The sequence below is a fragment of the Falco peregrinus genome, chromosome 6, assembly GCF_023634155.1.
Source record: "Falco peregrinus isolate bFalPer1 chromosome 6, bFalPer1.pri, whole genome shotgun sequence".
Taxonomy (NCBI): Eukaryota; Metazoa; Chordata; class Aves; order Falconiformes; family Falconidae; genus Falco; species Falco peregrinus.
In genome coordinates, this window is record NC_073726.1 from 41,948,540 (window position 1) to 41,970,935 (window position 22,396).

At 42.7% G+C, this 22,396-nt stretch overlaps 1 protein-coding gene across 1 annotated transcript in view; it reads right to left on the bottom strand.

Moving 5' to 3' along the window:
* ANO6 (anoctamin 6) overlaps positions 1 to 6,895 on the bottom strand; it is a 78,984-nt gene extending 72,089 nt beyond the window's left edge. The window contains exon 1 of the mRNA XM_055808972.1: positions 6,787 to 6,895. Coding sequence (XP_055664947.1) covers positions 6,787 to 6,874 — 88 coding nt within the window. The 5' untranslated portion in view covers positions 6,875 to 6,895. The remainder of the gene's footprint in view (positions 1 to 6,786) is intronic.
* Between the last annotated feature and the right edge of the window lie 15,501 nt (positions 6,896 to 22,396).

Below are 22,396 nucleotides of genomic sequence, written 5' to 3' on the forward strand. Positions count from 1 at the left end.
TCTTCTCATAGGCATAGTACAAAACTGTGTACATACAAACGTGGGGCCTGAGCACACCTCTTGAGCTCCTTGGGGAAGGTACCTCATGTATACGTAATGAGTCTGGGGAGTGAGTCTGAGTCCTGCAGAGGAGTGGGGACTGCCCAAACACTAAATCTTCTTTGTCATGAGGTTGAGGACTTTTTTTTCTAATCAGCCCTAGTGATGCTTCAGGATCTCACTTCTGAAGTCCATGCAGGGAATTGTGCCTACATGTCTATTGCTGTCATCAAATGCTTGAGTTTGGGACAGGTGAGAACAACAGTTAGAGATAGTTCCATTGAATCAAGCAATTCAATCATCCTTTCAGATGCCTATATAATTCCTCAGGAAGCAATCAAGACACTCCTCCTGTCATGAAGCCTTCAGAGAGATGTGGGACGTCTGAGTAAAGTGTGAGGGGTGAAGACAAAGGATTCTGTGCTCAGACATCTGCATTCTTAGACTGACTGATCAAACAAAATTTGCTATTTGATGGCAATTTGTGTGACTGCCAGTTTTCATTTCCCAGAGACACTGGCAATAAGAAGATAAAGGGTACGTTGTCCTTCTTTACAGCTTTGCATTCCTACTACACTGCCACTGATACACTGCAATGAAAAATAAGGCCAAAGCACCATGAAGACTTAAACTGTCGCTGTAAGGCGGTTTGGGGGGGATGCTCCTTTTGGTAGCCAAGCTAATTTGTGCTGGCTTGACTTGTTTGGGACATTACAGCCTATGGCTTTCATTTCAACTTCCAGATTCATCAGATCTGAGCCCTAACAAAATGTTAACAATGTCCTAGCAGGCTCTCGCTGCGGCCAGCGCAGCAGATGAACACATATGCTCTTCAGTGGGAAAACTGTTCTACCTACATTCACAGTGAGCCTGGATTTGAGTCAACCCCCCCTAAAAATTTACAAGTGATATTAGGTCCATGCCTCGGTGAATATTTTTAAAAATTTATATTAGAAATATCAACCAAGTATCAGCGTAATAACATACATATTCTATAGAGCAATACTTCAGACTGTTAGAAAGGACCATGCCAGAGACCATAGCAATAGTGACAGTCCTGCAAAAGCAAGCTGGTTTTTTCTACTCACTAAGATACCGAGCTCAGCACTTGCATAATATTTCTGTCCCCACCTTTGTTTCCTGAATATAAGAATAATACACAATCCAACCCATGGCACCATTCTTCACTGCCCTCATCCTTGACATTCATATCCTGTTAAATGCATTATCTTGTTAAACACAACTGCAGCAGCTCCATATGCTTAAGGCCTGCAGCATCTTTTTTAAAGATCTCATGTCAAGCACAGGATATTTAGTTTTATTATTTGTGCGTTATTTATAACGCACAAAACTGAGTAACCCTTTTTCCTGAACCAACCCCAGTTAATCCCAAACTTAGGCTAATGCTTTTTTATTTGACTTTTGAGGGAGGTACAAGAACGTATTATCTCAAACTAAGAAAAAACAGTAAAAGAAAAAATTAATCATTTTTTATAAGGGATAAGCTGGAAGGCATTACAAAGACTATTTAATTTATGACAAGTAATTGCTCTTACAGAAAAGCACCCTTGTGTTTGTTCCTTTTTTTTTACCATAGCAGAAAACATCCATTTTAGTATCAGTTCCCCCTTGGGGTTTGCCACATGTCTAGTGGCAAACCAGACCTTAATTCCACAGCATGCAACCCATCATTTTCTAGGAAACAGCAGGTACTAAGAAATACTAGGTTGAAGTGATTTAAATGATAACAACTTTTTTGAACTTCCTATGCATATAGTAACAGATGTTATTACGTTTGAAAAGGTCCATTTGTGTGGAAGCACAACACTTGTTACAGCATGCATACATCCATTCCTTCCACATCTCTGGTCTCCTGAAATTCAAGCTCTCTACCTGCAGTTTCATATACTGCGTAAATTGCAAATCAGCTGATAACTAGGACATTCTTTGTGCGTTTTCGATTGCATTACTTTCAATAACTGTAACACTATGGAACTGCTGGAGTTCTGTACCATGTAACAAAAGCCTGGCTGTTTCCTACATTATCAGCGTTGATAAGTTTTCTTTTTTACAAATGATAATGCTTGAAAAGTAATTTACAAAATCTAAGATGTTGAGGATAAATGTGTATCGGGTATTTGTCCTTTTAAAAGAACTTGAGGGTTATGTAAATAGAGGAAAAACTTTAAGGAATGACCTGTGATAAATATCTGACATAAAATTAATGACTTAATAACCAGGAAAAGAAACGAAACTATTATTATTAAAGTTGTGCAAATGGCACAAGTTGATAAAATTGCAGATAACAAGTCCTCCTACAGATTGTAGACTTATCTGTAAACTGCACTCATATGTTCAGTACAGCTAAATCCAAAATACAGGAGCAAAGAATACTATCAAAGTACAGGAAGTTTTTAATGGAAAACTGGGGATTCTGTTATGGTAGGAGAACTTTAAAAAGAGGAAAATCTGTGAAGTTTTTCAGTTTCCTGAATTCCTGCCTGATTCTTGAAATATTCTGGTCTCTTCCAGAGTTTATGAATTATAAATAGCTGCAAAACTGTAATTATATTGTATTTAAATATTTATACTCTCACTATTTGCTTTTTAGTAGTTTTATAGAAAAATCATTAAATCAGAATTAAAAAGTGAGTGGTACCAGCAGTGTACTGTTCAAATGCAACCATACTTGGTGACAAGGTTGTTACTCCTGCGTGACTTGCATTTGGTAAAAGTGAAGTGGGTGCAAGGTCAGAAAATAAAATTACTGAAGTATGAAGAGAGGAAGAAATTAGGTAAACTATCAAGGTAGCAGATATAAGAGGAAGGACATGAAGGCATGAAAGGTAGTTTTCAGTTTTGACCACTAGTACAGGCCAGTGTTTCCTGGACTTCACCATGAAGGGTCTCTTCTTGTCTCCTAGATGTTGTACAACAACAGCACAGAATCAGGGAGCAGAAATTCTTGATTCTCAGCTCATCGGATGTACCCATCCCACAGTCTTCTTCAGGACAGTGGCTGACTGAAATGTGCCCCAATAATTTTTAAGTTGATTACAAGACAGAGAAGAAAAAGAAAAGAAAACCAGGTGTGATAAGAATGGACTGAGGTAGTCTTACTCATTACTGTAGGTAGGCTGAAAAGCAAGATACTGTCCTTTCAGGAACAGAATCACATTTTTTTAAAGAAGCTGCTTATAAAGCCTTGCATATTACAAGACTATGAGATCTGATCCCTGCACCTGCTGATGAGTAGACCACCTTTAAATTCCCCACAGTGTGGGGATTACAGTAAATAGATTGCAGGACAAAGCCAGATTTTTCAGTCAAGGAATCCAACTGTTCAGACTTTCCACTGTCTTCCGAAGACTTCTACAGAGAATTGACCATTCTGCAGCATCATGAAGGCAAACACTGGAGCAATTTGTAGAACACTGTTGGAACTCTACATCCATATTGGAGTACAGTATATGATATCAATAATATTTGTAGGGTCATATGAGAAGTAGGTCAAGTTAATGAAGCTATCAAATAGGAAAAAATAGAAGCTCTAGGCAGACAATATGATAAAATTCAGTATATGCCATGAGGAAACAAGCAGAGGACAGAACCGTTAGCAAAACTAATGAGGTGAAGAATAGCTATACCTGCTCTTCACCATTTGGATTACAACATCATCCCTTAGGACAGGTTTCCAGTGGTACAGTGGGCTGCGCAAACCCGGTTATTTTAGGGTGCAACTCCACAACCAGTGTTGCTTGAATAATGCAGTACTGTTGTACTTTTTTTACTGTAGTTGGTAAAAACATGTGCTGAACAGCAGCATGAAATCCTTTTCAGAAAGAAGAGCAGGAATCTTCATCAGCACAGTATCTACATTGTATGACAAAAAAATGTCAAAAGGTGGGGAGATGTTGTACACTCAGGCTCAAGGAACAAGTAGGAGATATATTTGAGCAAAACCAAGACCACAAAGAATGAGCAAGATGCTAACATATCCCAAATAAAAGTATTTCATGCAGAATGGTTAGTCAGAGTGGATGCGTCTGGATATTGTCTGCAGAAGTTAATTTTCAGAAAAGCACACTCTGATATTCTGTAAATCCCCAAACACAAGCAAACTAATTTATATATGGTATGAGGTTTGGCACCAGGGAAAGAAAAAACTTCACAGTTTATGGAACCGTCTGACAGTTTCTAGGTGGAAAATAATGGGTTTGGAGAATTTTAAATGCTGTGGCAACTGCAGGTCAACGTCCTTCCCACCATTTCTGCCTGGTAACAAGATATCTCAGAAACAAATTGGTTCCACTAATGTAACAATCCTCTTGAAAACAGTCTGACTCCAGAAGAAAAAGTTGCCCATCTAGTTTAAGCACTGGAAAAAAAAAGGGTTTAAACTTGTCAAAAAAGCCTAACCCTTGGACAAGACTCTCAAAGCACAAGTCTGACTGAAATAATCCATTTCTAAGCTATGTATGGCAGGCAGCACAGCCGTGGTACCTTCCTGCGGATTGGGACTCATGAGTCCAGCTCTTTCCCTCAACACCTAAGTCTGCCTCTGACGTGAGTGGTTTGCTAGCCATCAGCAAGGATAACCAAAACCAACTGTATGCCAATATGAGCCAGAGCACTCCCTTTATGTGCCATGACTACAAACTTTGATATGCCATAATAATGCTTTCCTGATGAGCCATAAACACTTGGGATTGATCTCGAATACAACTGGAAAGAGTTCAGAAGTCCTACTTACTTGCTAAAACAGGGATGGCTGTCTTGGGAAAATGCAGATGCAAGTGGTACAATAAAATTGGAGATAATGGATGATTTGCCAGTTCCTCAGGCTAATAAAATAGCTCTCCTGTAATTATACATAGCGTAAAAACCTCGATGCATGCATTTTGCAAGGCAGAGTAGCATATGTGACAGACCTGGGCATGTAACAGGCTTTGCATAACAACTCATGAAATCATCACTGCTCAATTTTTAGCCAATTTTGCCACATAGCATGAGTTGTTCCTAGCTGCTGTATCCTGCAAGCAGAACACGCAGCTCATTATTTGCTGGCTCTGCGAGCCAAACTAACCCCAGATTTGATAGTCATGAGTAGGAAACAATTCAGTTGTTCTTTGGAGTGAAGAATGGAAAGAAAAAAGGCATGTGTTGGTTAATAAATTGCAGTCCTGATTCACCCTTTAATCTGGGGAGTGGAGTCAAAAAATTCCTCTGCCTCACTTCATATGGAAAACTGAATTTGTCTTTTGGACTGTTACTGTAAAGCAAGGGATACTCCCACGGCATCTGAAACAAAGGCTAGTAATGTTGGAGGAAAGACATCCCCCTGATTTCCACAGACCGTTGGGTGAGGCTCAAACTTTATACACTTTTGGAGGGAGCTAATCGAATAAAGGAGGCAAACTGTAGTGGCCATTATTAAGGATTAGTATTTAGAGGCCACCAGAGTATCAGAGAAAGCTAATCTCACCAGAAGTTTTTACAAATGCAGAAATCCAGCCCCAATATTAAAATAATACCAAAATCCTGTACTTCTCTGTAAAAGCATTCACAACCTTTTGAACAATAATGAGCAGGAACCCTTTTAATTTGTATACACAAACCTACCTCCTACTTGCTTGTCTAACTGATGTTTGCCTGCACTCCTTGTTTGTTACATCCATTTTAACCGGTTAGGTAGACGTACAGGACTTCAGAATGCCTTGGGTACCACAGCTGAAAACAGCTTGTGACCTGAAGTAAATCTGTGTCTCTTTAGTGAAACAAACAGACCCCTTCAGTCTGACCCGGCCGAGAACCAGCCCCTTTTGGGCTGTTTGCTGGAAATACTTTAATAGAATTCATTCCCACAGTAAAAACAACTGTCATTGTCCTGGGCTGCTGCTGTTGGGATACTGCTGTTGGGATACGAGTAACATACATTTTGAATGTAGAACTCTCAGCTTATTTTACGGTCTACATTTCTGGCAGACAGAATATGCATTCCCTCCCCCCCCCCCCCCCCCCCCCCGCTTTGTTTAAGAAATTACTATCTTTCTATGCTTTGCCAATTTCCTCCCTTACGTTGTTTTTTTTGGGGGGGGGGGTTCATCTTCTCCCTCCGTTGCTTGGCTGCCAAGCTAAGGCAGCCAGCCGGCAGCTGGGGGGATACAGCCGCTGCCCGCCGGCGCTGCCGCCAGCCGCGGGGCCCGGTGCGAGGCGGTGGTGCCCCGCACGCTGCCCGGGGACCGGCGGGGCGGCACGGGCTGTGCCCGGGCTGGGGGCTCCGAGCGGCGCCTAGGGGCTCCGGCACCGCACTGTGCTGGCTGCGAAGCGCTGCCCTGTGCCACCTCACGCCTGTGCCTCCCAGGAGAGGGGAAGGAACGGGCAAAGTTTTCGGTGCTCCCCCGCCAGCTGACGCTGGGCAAGCAGGAGCGCGGCGGCGGCGCTGGGCGAGGGAGCCCCGCCTGGGGCGCGCCGCCGGCACGGACAGCGGGGCGCGTCTTCCGCGGGGGAATCATCAGTTGTAGCAGCGGGGGGCGAGCTGCGGGGCGAGCCAGCCTGCCACCCCCCGGCCCGGTCACTGCCCGGGGCGCGGCGCCAGCAGGTGTCCTCCCCACCCACGACACCGGTTCCACGAGGGCACTTCCCTGGCTGCAGCCCCCGCCGACCCCCGCCTGCCCCGGGGGGCGCCTCCGCCGCGCCGGTCCCCGCGCTGTCCCGGGGCGCCCGCCCCGCGCCACCCCGACTCACCGGTCTCCCCGTCATCGTCGTCTTCCTCCTCCTCCTCCTCCTCCTCCCCCTCTAGATCCAGCAGCACATCTTGGTTCTCCGCATTCATCCTCCCGAAATTGCGGCCCCCCGCGCCCGCTCTCCCGCCGCCGGGGAGGCGAGCCCGCCCCGAGCCCTCCCTGCCCCGGAGGCGGAGCGGCAGCGGCGGGGTGGGGGCGGTGGGGCGGGCGGGGCGGCCGCCGCCACCTTCCCGGCCGGCGAGTGTGCCCGGTGCCGGCCGGCGGCCCTGCCGGCTGCCGCTTGCTGCCCGGCCCGCTGCGGGCGGCCTCGCACTGCCCCTGCCTTGAAGGGCTCGGCTGGAGGAGGGGGCGCTCGGGGGTCCCGGCCGGGCAGCGGTGTGCCTGCCGAGGCCGCACAGCCCGCCGCCTTCCAGCCAGCAGCTTGCCGGAGCTGCCGGGACGCGTGGGAGGCACCTACCGCTCCCTGGGCAGAGGGGCAGGGACCCGTGTTAAAACGGTGCTCTGTAAGCGGGCACCTGTACGTACTTCACTGGCAGCATCCTGAATGATGGAAGGGGAGAAGCTGGAAAAACATTAATCAGTGTGTGTTCTGTTCCAGTTTTTTTGCAGTTGGCCCTATCATAGAATTCATACCATGATAATATCATAAGCCGATCAAAGGCTATCTTAAAACTAATTAGTGAACTTTCAGCAGGATCCAGGCTGAAGATTTTACAAAGCTTTCTCTGGTTTCATCCACAAGTTTAACATCTGAAAACCGGGTCAGGAGCGAAACCTCTGGGTCTTTTAAAAATATGTCAAATTATGCACCCAAGTGCTGAAGAACTCACCATTACTAAATACTTCTGAAAATGTGAAGCCCACATACATAAAAAAAACCCAAACCAGTAAGTAATTGGCAGAGCTATTTGGAGAAGGTAGCAGAAGTTGGAGGGGAGATGCTGAAGGACTGAATGAAAAGCCCATCTCTAGAGCTCCACTGATGGGTTCAACCCAGCTGACTGTTTCACAGGGGTGGGGTTGTCCTCATCCCCATCTCTTTCTCCACATGCAAACTCAGATTTTGCAACACAGGGAATGCAGGGTTGCCAGTCACCGTGCAGAAATGCTGTGGGGACAAAAGTACTCCTGAAAAGGGCTTTCACTGCTCGGCAATATGCCAATCTACTCACATGTATTGGTTCCAGGGGGAAAGTAGAGAGTACCTAAAACTGAAAAACATCTGAAGGAGTGCCCAGAGAGGAACTGGACTGAGCTTTAATAGTGGGAAGAAATGGAAATAAGACCAGAAGAATGGATTGAAGAAGTGGGGGAGTTGTGTTTGGGGAAAGGAGAAAATAAGAAGGGCAAGGTAACCTTCCCCACCTCCCCCAAGCAATAAATACCCTATAAGCAATCTACTTTCAATCTCTAGTCTATTGCTGATATCAAAATGGCCCACAGGACCCAGGATGTCTAAAATACACAAACAAGAATGTGGATGAGAAGCCATTTGTCAGATAAGCTGGTCACTTGCTAACATGGTTATCTGTTCTCAAGCAGCTGTGGGTTAGGGTTACAGCAAGTCTAGGTTCAAGCAAGCAAGTCGAGAAATTTAACTGGGAAGTTTTGGAGCAACTCTGCTTAGAAAAGACCCCCTCACACTGATCGCTTGAAGACAGAAGTGGTCTGCGAGGGCATAGAAATCATCAGAACAGAAACTACCTTCTTGTGTCCCAAGTCAGAAACCTGGTCACTGCCCTGTGAGGCTGCCCGTCTGTCTCTGACCATCTCAGCCATGTGCCTTACTGTTATGCCCACTTGTCAGGTTTCACACTCAGTGAGGTTACAAGGAGAGAGTGAATTACGCCACCCCTTGCCAGGACCATTTACTCCAGGCTGACTCAGCTGCAGACACCTCATGGTTTCAATGTGTCCAGCAAAAGTTGCCATGACATCTTTATATTGTGTAATACTCAGCTGCCAGCCTTCCTTGTGGGTCCTCCCCAAAATATGGTCCCATTGGTGAGATCTTACTTCATAAATGATGGGAGAAGGTGAGAAGGGATTGTTACAGACAAGGTACAGCTCTGTTTAGGACTGTGACATGAGATTTGTGCACTCTTGGATACACACCAGGGACATAATTGTTACTTTGGTTATGTACTTCCCATTTTCACATTTAATGAATGAAAATGTAATCAAAAAGCTGCAAAGTGCAAAAAACCAGTGTACAAAAGAGGAACATTTCAAAACCAGGCTATACACAAAATGTGTTTTTTTAACTCAATCCTACTAAAAAATACAGGTAGAGGATCTACCTCTTCAGTCCTGTTCTCACTGCAGGATTTCTCCCAGCAATTACAGAACATGAAGATTTTGTAGGCTTCATTCAGACTGCAACAGCTGAATGTTCACTTTCATAGATTACTTCAGAGCCAAGTTTTGCAGTTATCTGAAAAGGCAATGGGAATACTGTGTGTCTAAAGTTCCCATAAAACCTTTTGAAAATTCATAGCTATTTTTTTTAAACTTCATACCCGATGCAAATATTTTCATGTGTACTTTTGCTGAAGCACCAAAGCTTCAGAAGCTCGGTTTTGTTACTCCTGAAACACAGATATCAAAGAAAAACAACACAAAGGCAAAATGCAACAGCACCACCCTGCTGCCATCTCTTTGTCAGATGGATAATAACTTAAGATCCACTCAAAGAATTGCAATTGTGTAACCTCTAGCCAACAAATATTTTTTCAAAAGTAATCTGAAATGAAAAAGTTGGGCTGAAACAAATTCTCCCCCCCAACCCCGTTCTAGCATGGCTGTTTTCGATTTCAGAAATAAAAATTTTTTAACATTCCTGCTAGTGAGAAACAGAGCAGAAGTCTACAGAGCCGGCAGAAAAATCGCTTCCACAGGTAAGGGTTTCATAGCAACCATAACAACATAGGTCAGGAAGAGACTAAAAGAGATTGTTTAGTCCAGTGGTGACAAAACTTTGGCACAGGCACCAAGTCTTTAACTGACATGGATCTGAGCTGGCACCAGGGTCTCTGAGTCACAGGGTCTTTGACAACGAAGCTGGCGCTGAGCATCAGAAATAACTGTCGATTGCTGGTCTGCTCCAGCCCCCAGCAGTCAGACAGGTTTGAACATATCCAGACACTGGTGACAAATATTTGCCGGTCATGTGCTTCACTATCTCCGGTGACAAGTCAGTGAGGTCCCCAGGTAAGCTCTTGCCAGAGTTTCACTGCTCTTGATACACAGCCAAAATAAAAACAGCAATTGAAGCTGTTTTATTCCTGTCCTTCTCCCAGCATCTATGAGAACAGCTGGTTGCTGTCCTCTTAATAATAAGATACTACACATGGACAACTATCACTTTAATTCTTCTGAAGCTTTTCTCATCCAGACTAGACAAACCCAGGTCTTTCAACCTTCCAGCACGTACGACTATCTGTGCTTTCCTCTCTGCTAAGAAGTTAGTGTAAAAAGCTCAGCGTGAGACTCTGGAAGGAGAAGACAATATTATTTTATTATCAACTAATTAACCCAGCTTCATTCTTCTACACTTCCCATCTTCCTCTTCCTTGGGGCTAATTCTTCTGCTGACAGGCAATGTGTGGTCTTGTTTTACTGGAGTGCAGGCCTCCTGGGCTCAACACTGGCAACGGTCCTCAATCTTACTGTTGTGGACTATGTCCTCATCTATGAATATAGTTAATTTTTTACATTGTCCTTGTTTCTATGCAACTGTATGCACTCATACTTCATTTCTGCCATCTTAACATTTCCATTACAAGTCAGTACCTCTGTACAGCTTCTTTCATTGCCTAACCATTCATTTTAAGTACAGCGCCCAACAACAAATGCTGTATTCTAGGTAAGAACTCAGCCACAGTTGCCATTTCCCATTTCATTGATTCGTTGATTTTCTGCTCCTAAATGGACATTTTTGCCCTTATCTTTGTTATACTTCCTCATTTGATCAACTCTTTCTCATCTGTCAAGATCATTTTGAATTCAAATATTGTCTCCCACAGTGCCTATGAACTGCTGGGAGACAAAATCCATACTGCTTGCACCATAGTCCCAGTAGAATAAAGACCATGAGCATCAAGAAAGCAGACAGTCAGCAGATTTGGAGAACTGGTAGGTCAAGCGTACTTGGAAAAAAAAACAACTTGGAAGAATTTTGTGGGAAAGCTATCAGTTATTGAAAGATACTATATTAAGGCCACTACAACAAATGATATCAGTGTAGAGAAAATTTAGGAAGAATAGCAGGAGACAAATATCACTGTGTGAGGAATTATTTAAGGATAGAGAGGTCAAAGTGGTCCATCACTGTGGGATTCATTGCAGAGCAGAGCACACAGCCATCTTTCATTCTGCATTCTTAGTTGGAATGAAAGAAGTAGTTATCCCAGAGACCAAACAAAGTCTATTATTTCACATTTCATAAAACATTAGACTTCTTAATAACTGCTGGAATATCATACCTTTGTGTCTCAAAGCGGTGAATTTTAAAGCATTACTGAAACTGTTTGAAACTCAGGAACAGAAGAGAGACCATTTGAAATACTCTATTAGATAGCCCACAAAGCCCCTGTTCTGATGCAGAAATAAAATCAGAGAAAAAGTAAAAACAAATAAAATAGTCATTCCCTACAAAAAAAAAAAAAAAATCCCTTAAATTGTGCAGAAATTTGCTGCGTTAAAAGTCAGTAAAAGAAAACGTAGGAGAATATACTTCCAGGTCACCACACCATTCTTTTTTCCTGGTACAGTTAAGTTAGTGCTTGCAATCTATTCAAGTCTGGAGAAAAATGACTGTGAAGAGTTTTGAGATCATTTTGTTTCACAAAGCTCTTGTGTTTGTTTAGTTATGATTCACAGACAGGGAGAGCGGTGAAGCATTATGGGAAATTAAAATTACCTGAAATCTGTACAGCTCTAGTATTTTTCTTTTTTCCAATTGTATGTAATCCTCCCAGATTTCTTAGTTCTCCCTTTTGCATGCAACCTCTAGTCTGAGATGACAACTTCAGTCTCTTTTGCCCTCTATTGAAGTGAATTGGTAATAACAATTGCCAATAAAATGTGAGCTACAGTATATAAAAAAGGGTATAAATAATTGATCTCAGACCAGTAGCGTGTGTAATTACTTTATGTACAAGTCTCAAAAGTGCTGCCAAGTCTTCTGCTGGCTCCTACCTATGTGTTCATTTTACCTTCTTTCACTAGCTGTCCTTAATATGGGATGTAGACATGGTAACTACATGGCAAACTTTTTGTCTGTTATTTCTAACCTGTTTGATACAAAGCTTTTAATTTTTAGGAAAAGTCTATACATGGCCAATCTTAGAATAATAGACACAGAGTTCAGGTACTTCTATTTTTCTAACACAAATGTTTGAACTCAGATAGTTCAGAATATTTACATTTCAAGGAGTTGATCGAGTTATTTCAACAGGTGATTTAAAAAAAATTGCATACAATCATTTTATTTGCAGTGTGCTATACTAGTTTTATGACACTTTAATTATACTTACAAAAAAACCTAGTCCCATTTCTGTCTGGATATCCTTAAGTCACAGGAAATGAGTGTAGCAAATCTTACCCATTTTTCAAGAGAGAGCATGTTCTCAGTCATTCTACCTTACTCTGCAAGCGCACAGTAGACTACAACATTACCATAGGTAGGTAGTGTGGAAAGCGGTCACCCACATGGGTTAGTTAATTCAGGTATGGTACATTACTAAGATGACTAGTCCTTTCAAAGCTGGTGCTAGTATCTCTGCGTGTTGCTGATCTTTGCATGGGGATGTACCAAGCTGCTCCGATTTAGCTGCAGTATCTGGGCATCATGTCCAACTGACGGAGAAGGTATGTCCCACACTTGTGGGACTGGAAAGAGATTTTGTCTTAGTGCTCTGAGAAGATGCAAAGAGCTATGGTTAGCACTGACCCGCACCCCATGGAAACTGTTAAATTAATTTGAGCAGTGTAGCGCAGCATTGCTGTGTTCAATGCAGGTACAGTCTGGATGGGAAGGTAATGGGGAGGAGTACACACAACCACATTGTGTAACTGAGTGCTCAGACTACACTGGGCAGTGCTGTCAGTGGGATATATCTCATCAGAGTAAAACCCTGAATTTACCTTTTGACAAATTTGCATATGGAAGTTTAAGGTCAGAAAGGGTTGTCTTGGCACAGTCAGATTAACTTAAATCACATCCCGTCATCATTACCATCTCCCCTTACTGCGGTGGCCAATGCACCCCACACCGCAGCTAATGTGCATTTTTACTGTTCTTCCAGTGGGACAAGCAAGTCCTTCCTCCGCAGGCTTTCAGAAAGGCTTTGTGTTTGTGATAAGCAATGTGCTTTCAATGACTGCTCTTGTACATCTCCCCCACCACCTGCGAGCCCAGATTTTCCATTAAAAGTTGAACTGAGAGGAAGAAAGGAATTCTGAAATCAACCCCACAATTAGAGAAGTGAAGCCTTTATGTCAAAATACTTTACAGCCCTTTTAAGAATAATTTGGTTCTATCCTGTGGCCATGAAGCAATCTTAAAATAACTTGTCAATACTATATCCTGCAGGGATAGAACAGGACCTTCTGGCTTTCATGAAAAACCTGGCAATCAAGCTTCATAAGGCTTTACTTATATCTGAAAGCATGAATATAAGCACACAAGAAAACACTTAGCAACAGTTTCATTCACGTCTGCAATTTTGATAATCAGTGGTTCCCCCCAACAAGTAGAGGAAGATTCAAATTCTTTTGGCTCCTTCTCTTCTGGCAGAAAGGAAACAGCTTTCTGCTATTTCTGATCAGACATGTTTTATCAGGATGGGTAGCTTTCTTGCTGGGGATGGTCTTAATTTGCAACAGTCCCTCATCTAATCTTTAGTAACATCCCCGTTGCTGGGTTGTTCTGCTGATAGATGCTATGCCTGTACTTGCTTGTGGTGATGTAATGGGTGTACATTTGTAGACTCCACAATGCATTATGTGAGAGTGTTCTGTGACAGGCTTCAATGCTGGCACAGGAGTTGCAGGAGCACATATGTCTGTGCCTATCAACTCCTCTTCCTCTCCACTGCAAATGGAAAGGGTCTTGCCACCAGTCCTTTCTTCTCCTCCACTGTGCCATGTTGCACGTCACTGTATTTCAGCTTTACTCCAAGAAGGAATTATGCAGACAGGCAGATAAGGAGAGTCCTGGTCCTCCTGAAAGATGTTGAAGGTGGAGTTCTGCTCTGTGCTGGTTTGGAGCCCCAGGAGGAATATCAATGTGCTCTGCAAAGTCTCTTTATTGCACTGGAAAGAGAAATTTTTCCTTCTTCACGTATTTTCCATGCAAGACGCAGGATAGGAAATAACTTTTATTTACTGCTATGAAGCATTAAAAATATATATATCTACAGAGTGTGAGATTTTCCTAACTTCAGGGTATGACTTGGCTTTAATCAGTTTCTTTTTTCTCTCCCTGTGTCATTTTGCTCTTTTATTTTCTGTTGAAAGTGAGCTTATATGATGTGGATAACTGGCTAGCTGAAAAGGGTCACATAGACATAGTCCAGCTGGCTGGACAAAAATGCACATCGCTCTCAGCTTATCTGAAGTAAAGCAAAATACACTGTCTTTGGCTGTCCTTGTTACACAATAACAGGAAGATTTTGGTGGGAAAAGAATGTTGCAGGTGGGAACAGAAAACTACAGAAGAGAAACTAGGGGTGGGCTTGGTATTTAGGCAACTAACCAATAATGAGCTTAACTTTTGTAATATGTATGAGCTAATTATAAGAAGGCATAAAAGGTGACTGTAAGGGACAATAAACGAAGTCTGCTGATCACTCATATTGAGCGACTGTGTCTTCCCTCCGTCGCAACAAATGGCGCCCGAACAGGGACCCTAGAGAGGGCTGAACCTGCGAGCCACGGTTCGACGGAGATTCGGGTACCGGTCCTGAAAGCAGCGCAGGAGGCGGAAGGGCACAGTCCCCGCGCCCGGGAGCACCTACAGAGGGTCCCGCCGGCCACGCGTCGCCGAAGTCTCGCAAAGGCTGCAACAGCGCTGACGAAGGTATGGAGGGACAAGCGACGTACGATTCGCTCATATGCTTTTTAGAAAAGCGGAGCGTTCGGGACATAGATTGTAAAAAGGCATTACCCGGGTTATTAGCGTATGGGATAGCATCCGGGTCCCCCGCGGCAGCGGCGAGCGGCGGCGCGCAGCCCGGCAGGCCCCGTCCCGGCCGCGGTTTCTCTTCAAGGCGCCCCCCCCCCCCCCCTCCGATCGGCGCCATGGCGATGCAAGCGGCCAAGCGAGCTGACATCTGGCTGCCCCCAGAGGTCAATCGGATCCTTTATATTCGGAACCTGCCGTATGAAATCACAGCGGAGGAAATGTATGATATTTTTGGGAAATACGGACCTATTCGACAAATCAGAGTTGGAAACACTCCTGAAACAAGAGGAACAGCTTAAGCTTCTGAAGGAAAAATACGGAATTGAGTACAAACCCACCAAAAAAAGTGCTTCAGATGTCCCCTACAAGAAATGGGTTTCTGCCTTGAACTAGCAAACATCTCTGTGCTTAAAGAGAAGCCTTTTTGCCTTGATGGAGATAATTTATTCTGTATTCTGTATTTATGCTGTATTCTGAATGTGGAAATTGGTTGGGACTAGGAGGCTGGCTTAAAGGCATTTTGCAAACGGGATTATTATTTTTGATCGTTATTGTAATAATAGTTTCTTGATCAAAACCAGCCAACACTATTTGTAAGCATTAGGCATATCTGAAGAGAATGCCTTTATTTGAATCAGCAGTTAAGGTGTAGTTTAATCTGAGGCTGTGGTTTTATGTGCTTCTGGTGAATTTTTGAAGTGATGAAATCAGAGATACAAGGTATACTAAGAGTTATGAGGTAATAAGGTAATAATCTAAGTAAGGGTGCTGTCTTTTATATCTACAAGTGCAACATGCTTTTATGTAGCAGAGAGAAACTTTAACAATAATGTTGCTTGAGCGAGATGTGCATGTGACAACTTGGGAAAAGGGATATCACAACTGGAGTGCAACAGTGTTTCTATGTCTGGCAGAGTGAAATCTTTCAAGCCCTGAGTTTAGACAGTCTAAAATAAATTGTTAGTATTCAGAAAACCCATCTTAAGCCTCTTTTGCTTACATAGTGTTATGGAAGTCAACTGCTATTGTAGAGAATTAATGATTTTTTAATACATATTAACAAATACTACTATTTTAACTTGAGGCAGTTGAGTGAGAAATACTCACGTGTAGCATTTGAGGGAATGTCAGCATAAATCGCACTTACATTAAGACTGCATTTTTAATTACTGTACCCGTTAAGATTCAATGATGCCATAAGGCTAAGGCCTTTTATCACAGATTGGTTCTGAACTAAAAGGTGTGTGCACATGTAGATATGCACATTTGTGTTATTTTCCTTAATTGGCTACAAAATAATATAATTAGGTTGGGGACTAGATCTTGGGAATTTGTCTATTATACTTCTGTTTGTTAAGGAACGTGCATAACACACAGCACCCATGTAGGCTTGGCTTGTGGCATAGTTGTCAAATTTAGCATAGACATTCAGACAGATAAGCAACGTACTCTTCTTGTGTGTATCACCTACAAGCCATCATGGCTTAGTGTGTAAATCTGTATGTAACTATTGAAAAATCCCCTTATGAATGTATATAGCTTAGAACTAATTTTTTCCCTTTGTTAATTCTTTGATATCAATGAGGTATTCTTCAGAAAATGTATGGACTGGTTGGTTGCATAAGGGCAGTTGTTATTTGGACAGAAAATTGTTAATGCTCAGGGATTTTCCACTAAAATATTTGCAAATATTCCTAGTCAAACATCAGTTTGGTTTCTTTTGGGGTTTTGAGCTTGCATTAGTCCATGTTCAGAACTTTAAAATTACCTTTGAATTTTTTAAACTTTTTATATCACTGGAACAGAAAGAGCATCTAAATTAAAGCTTCAAGCTAACTTTATTTTTCAAGTATTTCAGGAATTATACTTCTGAACTGAGATTTTATAAGTTGGCTGGGTATTTTCCTGTGTTAAAACGCTGTTATTGAAAATGGTCAACCAAGCCTATGTCGCCCAAAATAAAAACGGGGGAATTGTGGATAACTGGCTAGCTGAAAAGGGTCACATAGACATAGTCCAGCTGGCTGGACAAAAATGCACATCGCTCTCAGCTTATCTGAAGTAAAGCAAAATACACTGTCTTTGGCTGTCCTTGTTACACAATAACAGGAAGATTTTGGTGGGAAAAGAATGTTGCAGGTGGGAACAGAAAACTACAGAAGAGAAACTAGGGGTGGGCTTGGTATTTAGGCAACTAACCAATAATGAGCTTAACTTTTGTAATATGTATGAGCTAATTATAAGAAGGCATAAAAGGTGACTGTAAGAGACAATAAACGAAGTCTGCTGATCACTCATATTGAGCGACTGTGTCTTCCCTCCGTCGCAACAATATGAGCCTTAAGATGTTAGCTGGGTAAGACCGATATCGTTCACTGGACAGAAGCAAGAAAGGAAACAGGTAGATATGCGAGGAAGTTGGGATCACAGGCTGAGTTACCCATCCTTTGCTGAGCGTTTGACACCTACGGTGAATTTAAAGTGAGGAGTTCGCTCTGTTTGTCTCTGTGGCTTCGGCCTCCTCAGCGCAGGCTGCTGCATCGCCAGGAATGTGGATGCTTTCTGGTGCCGGGGATCCTGTTTTGTTACTGCTTCCTCCTTTGGCCACTTGCCAGAAAATCACCTTGGAAACCCAGGCACCAGTTTCCATGGTCACTTGAAGGAGTGTACGTTTCCTTCCATTGCGTTGGGTATTAGGAGAAGGAAACCCACAAGGCTTTTTTGCCAGAGTAATTTCAGTGGGATTGGGCTCAAAGAGCTGCATCCTGACCTTATTTCCTCCACTAAATCCCCAGTGAAACCACTGGAGCTGCCAAGTGTAAACAAGGGCAGAATGTGGCTTTACGTGAAAGTGCTCACAACTGAGCTGTGAAATGACATTTTAAAAACAACTTGCCTCTGACTTACCACCAACCCAGCGAAACTCAAGAGTGAGATAAACAGGAATAAAATGGAACCTTGTTCTCCCCCCTACATAACATTCTACAAACAAGAAATAAAAGCCTTTCAAAGCACTCACCTGATGGTTGAGGTGAAACCCAGCAGTAGTTGGTCAAACCAGAAGTATGACTGTGCCAGTATCCCACACTCAGAAATGGTTTTGGGGCTGGTTGTGGAAAAAACTGCAAGAAGTGGTATGAGGGGTTTTCCTGACTCCCAGGTTCCTGAAACCAGCTAGTTGGGTTTAGGCACTGTAAGATCAAAGGCTAAGCATGCAGATGGAGAACTTGCTGACCTCCTCTAAGGAAAAAGAGAGATGTTCCTCTGGCTGGTGTGTGAAGGCCTGAAGCTCCTCTCCGTGGTGTCCACATAAGCTGCAGCAGAAAAAAAATCTCGCATCAGGTATTGTATTCAGGCCAGGGGAAATACAGTGGAAACATAAGACTCTTCTGTGGCTTGAACTTTTCCAGGTAAAGGTTGTCATTGTTCCCTTCCCGTCTCAAAGCTAATTTCCTTTTGAAAGATGCCATATTCATCTAGTTACTTACAGAAACAAGGTGCCTAACCCCAGGGTCCAGGATGCTGATGAACTGGTATATCACAAAGTGATCAAGGCCAGAGTGTGATCCTACAGAGCATCAGATCTATTTAACACTCTGCAGCAGTTTTCCAGATCTGCAATTTGAAGCCATGGTCGTTGCTTTGTAAATGGTAACTCTGCTTGTTGCAATTGGAAATTAACGTTTCAAAGCAAGAAATCTTCCTCATTTACAGATTTGACCATTCTCAAACGTGGGTCTGAGACACCAAATCACTACAGCTCCAGCTTCTTCATTCTTACTTTTCCTAACATTCCATTCTGAAGGAAATTAGGGAAACGGTAAATCCAAAGTCAAATACCACAAGAATATTTTCTGTTAAACTTGATGTTTCAGTACAGGGATGTGAGTGGAGACACATCACTGCCAATGCACAGAAGGGTGTGAACAGATTTGAGCTTATTTTGCCCAAGCTACGAGCTGACTAGATGCCAGACAGCCAGTCCAGAAGCTACATAAACATGGTAGCATGCCTGATGTGTTGCTATCTCTCTCTAAGGCAATAAGTCCTTGCAACCCAAAATAGCCCTGCATATTATTTTCCACATTATACTGAAGTATGTAGAAACTAAATTATATGATTGCATTGATTATGAAGTTCAGTTTCTAAACAGATACAGTAAATTCTGTGGAAATACTGCAGCACAGCCTTCATCTTACCATAGGAAGTGTGCAATGAGAATTGGACCCTTTCCTACACCTCAAGACTTCCCAAGAGGTTGTGTTCACTTTCAGTGATTTTTTTTTGTTGGCCAGACACACCAATTGCCCTCTACATTAACTGTTCCTGCAAAGTATAATATTAGGCCTGCCTCACTAACTTACTACTTTGCTAACAGATTACCTTCTTTCTAATTATCCATGCCTAAACTGCAAACATCAGTTTTTCTTTAACCTTCCTCTCTTGACTGGGTAAGACCAGTTCTGTTTATTAATTCTGTTAGTTTCTGCTGAAGTTGTTTTCAATAATCTATTATTTTCTGGTGCAGTTATTTAAGCAGGAGCAACTTGGCTTGACTGTAGGGATGTGGCATGTCAAATTATTTATCACTCTTTAAAAAAATGATATTAAAAGTAATTAAACAACATGAAATAGCTGAGATATTAATTGAGGAGAATTTAGGAAATCCAAAATGCTGGCTGCCTGCACATCCTTAGAGGGTTCACTCAGTGTATGTAATTTAGTTTACACTCCATAAACCAGCATATGTCACTTTTTTCCCAAAAGTCTTATGGGAAAACACACACACACACACACACCACCACCACCAATAATAGCAACAACACAATAATAATAATAACAACAACAACAATAATATAATAATAACAACAACAACAACATAATCACACATAATTATTATGTGGACAAAACCCCACAAAATAACTAGTGCTCTCAGGAAGGGAGCCTCAGCTAGCTAAAAATAAGGTAACACTAGAGCCTTACCATGGGAAGCTGTATGAATTAGTGCTTGTGACAAAGTCACTTCAGAAAAGGAGTGTTTGAGCAGAGTCCATAGGAAAATTAACTGAACAGAACCCTGCACATGAACCATGGTAGATGCAGGATAGCATGGCTAAAGCAAAACACTGTACGGTTTCTTCTCTGAGTGGGTCCCACATTCTGCCCAATGAGTGAAGCAAGGGTCCTGTGGCAAAGGCAGTATTTTATAATGGAACTGCAGTTAGTGTCAAAATGTAAGTCAAAAAAGACTTTTCTAACTTGGAAATCCCTGACCTTGCAACTTCTAAGTTTTTTCAACAGCAGCCTTTGTGCATGTGTAATACAAACCAGTTTATATCCATACAGTATTTACATTTACAACAGAGAAGAAAACTTTATAAAATAATTTCGCTAATCGTTTCTGTGAGTGATGACTTGCTGCCACTGAAATGCCACAGAATATATTGTATCCAGTTTTATTCTCAGCCACTGCATATAAATGTCTTGCTCTATGTGGGACTCAATTGCCTCTGCATGGTGATTTTTCTGCTTCCAAATGTGACCGGCAGCTCTTGAGAAGTCTCGTCGAACAACATACACATGTTGCAGCTACCTGCGGATGCAATGCTGTTAACTTCTCTCATGTTTGCCAACGCACGTTTATGTTTTGTTGGTTGTTAAGACCTTTATTCCACAAGGTCATGCATTAGAGAGAAGGACATGGCATTTTAGCCAGGCACATGGACCAGCAGTGGGCTACCTTGGCAGTGACCAACCCTCTGCGTTTGCAGCAAGAAGCTCATGCTGAACCCCCACAGTCTCTGGTCCATCTCAGCACAGATTCAGCACAGATAAAATGGATTTTGATTAAGTTTTGAGGTTTGGTTTAAGACGCAGGAGGGTGTACAACACAGAAGGAAAACACCCCATTGCTCTAGTCCAGAGGGCTGTGAACAGCACTCCAATATTTCAGGGAGGAGATTAGGATTTTAAACCTTCACACCCCATTCCTGGGTAATGTGGCAATCCATCCATCTGTCTTTTAGCAGCGGTAGAGGAGGGGGCAGCCCTTGGTGGGGCTCACCTCTACACTGGTGTGAGGGACATCTGGTCCCTTTTCATCCATTCTATGCGTGCCTCTCTGCTTAGGGCCCTGGAGATCCGCCTTCACATGTGTGTGGTCCTTCTGGCCTTAGAGCCACACCTCTCTCCTAGTCCCACAAAGGGTCCTAAATGTGCTTTTTCCTAGATGTTTCTGCAGATCATCCTCCCAGTGTGGCATTCCATGGATAAGGAACAGTGAAGCTCTGTGACACACGAGACATCTGAGAGTGCAGGTGAGATGCAAGGGACGCCACTGCTCTTTAGAATTACAGCCAGACACACCTGGCTGTGAGTTGAAACTGATGTTCTGATGGGTTGTTTGGTGGAGGAAGGGACTCAGCTTAAAACAGTCTCCTTTGGCCATGAGGGGAACAAACTGAGGTGCTGAGCTACGCACAGCTATATGCCTGGAATTCCCAGACCGGCTGCAAGTCTGCCTTGCAGTAATATGATACAGTGTTTTGGTCTGGTTTTATATTTCTTTTTGTGGAAGAAGAACATTATTGACTCTGTAGTCTGAACTTTCAACTTTGATATATCCAATTAGTCCAAGAAGTTTTCTCCAGGGACCTCAGACCTTTGTAAAGGTCAAATCTCAAAGTCAGAATTTAATTCTGAAAGGTGGTTTTAGTGAGGGTTAGGGTGCATTGGGCTAGGACTTGGACAAAATCTCCTTGTAGCTGTTGGTCATAACAGCTGGTTTTCATTCGGAATAAAATGTAAAAAACCTTAAATCTCCTTCATGGAATGAGATAGCTGAAACAAAAAGAGCTATTACCAAGAACACAGCAATATACACCAGTGTAAGGATCCCACATAAAAAAGACCGTTTTCTTTGGGCTGCATATAAATGCAGAGCTGTGGGCACTGTTTGATGGAGCTAGACGTGAAGAGAAGGAGCAAAACTATCACAGGCTGACACAGAAACATCAGAAAAGCAAGTAGATAACCATAACAAGTATTAGGCATGTGGCCTCATAAAAAGTCTATAGCCAGAGGCGTCTTTCCATGAAAGCTCTGCTGAAAGGATTTTGAAATTGAGAATAAAGTGCTTGCCCTTTTTTTGGTGACTGGTTTTAGTCTTTGCACATAAAAGGTACAAAAGTCAGAAAAAAGATCTGACTTTAAAATCAGTTTTTCTTCCTGAAGGAAACTTCCAGTAAGTTTCCAAACACTGAATAGCAGTTCGTATCTGAGAAGGAAAAGCATCTCTCCCCAGAATCTTGCCATTGTTTCAGCCGGCTCTGTCTGGGACAGTCACAGTCCTGCCAGGCAGAGGGGACTTCAAATTATAACCATTTAAAAAATGTAAAAATGGTTAAAAAAAAAGATAAAAAAT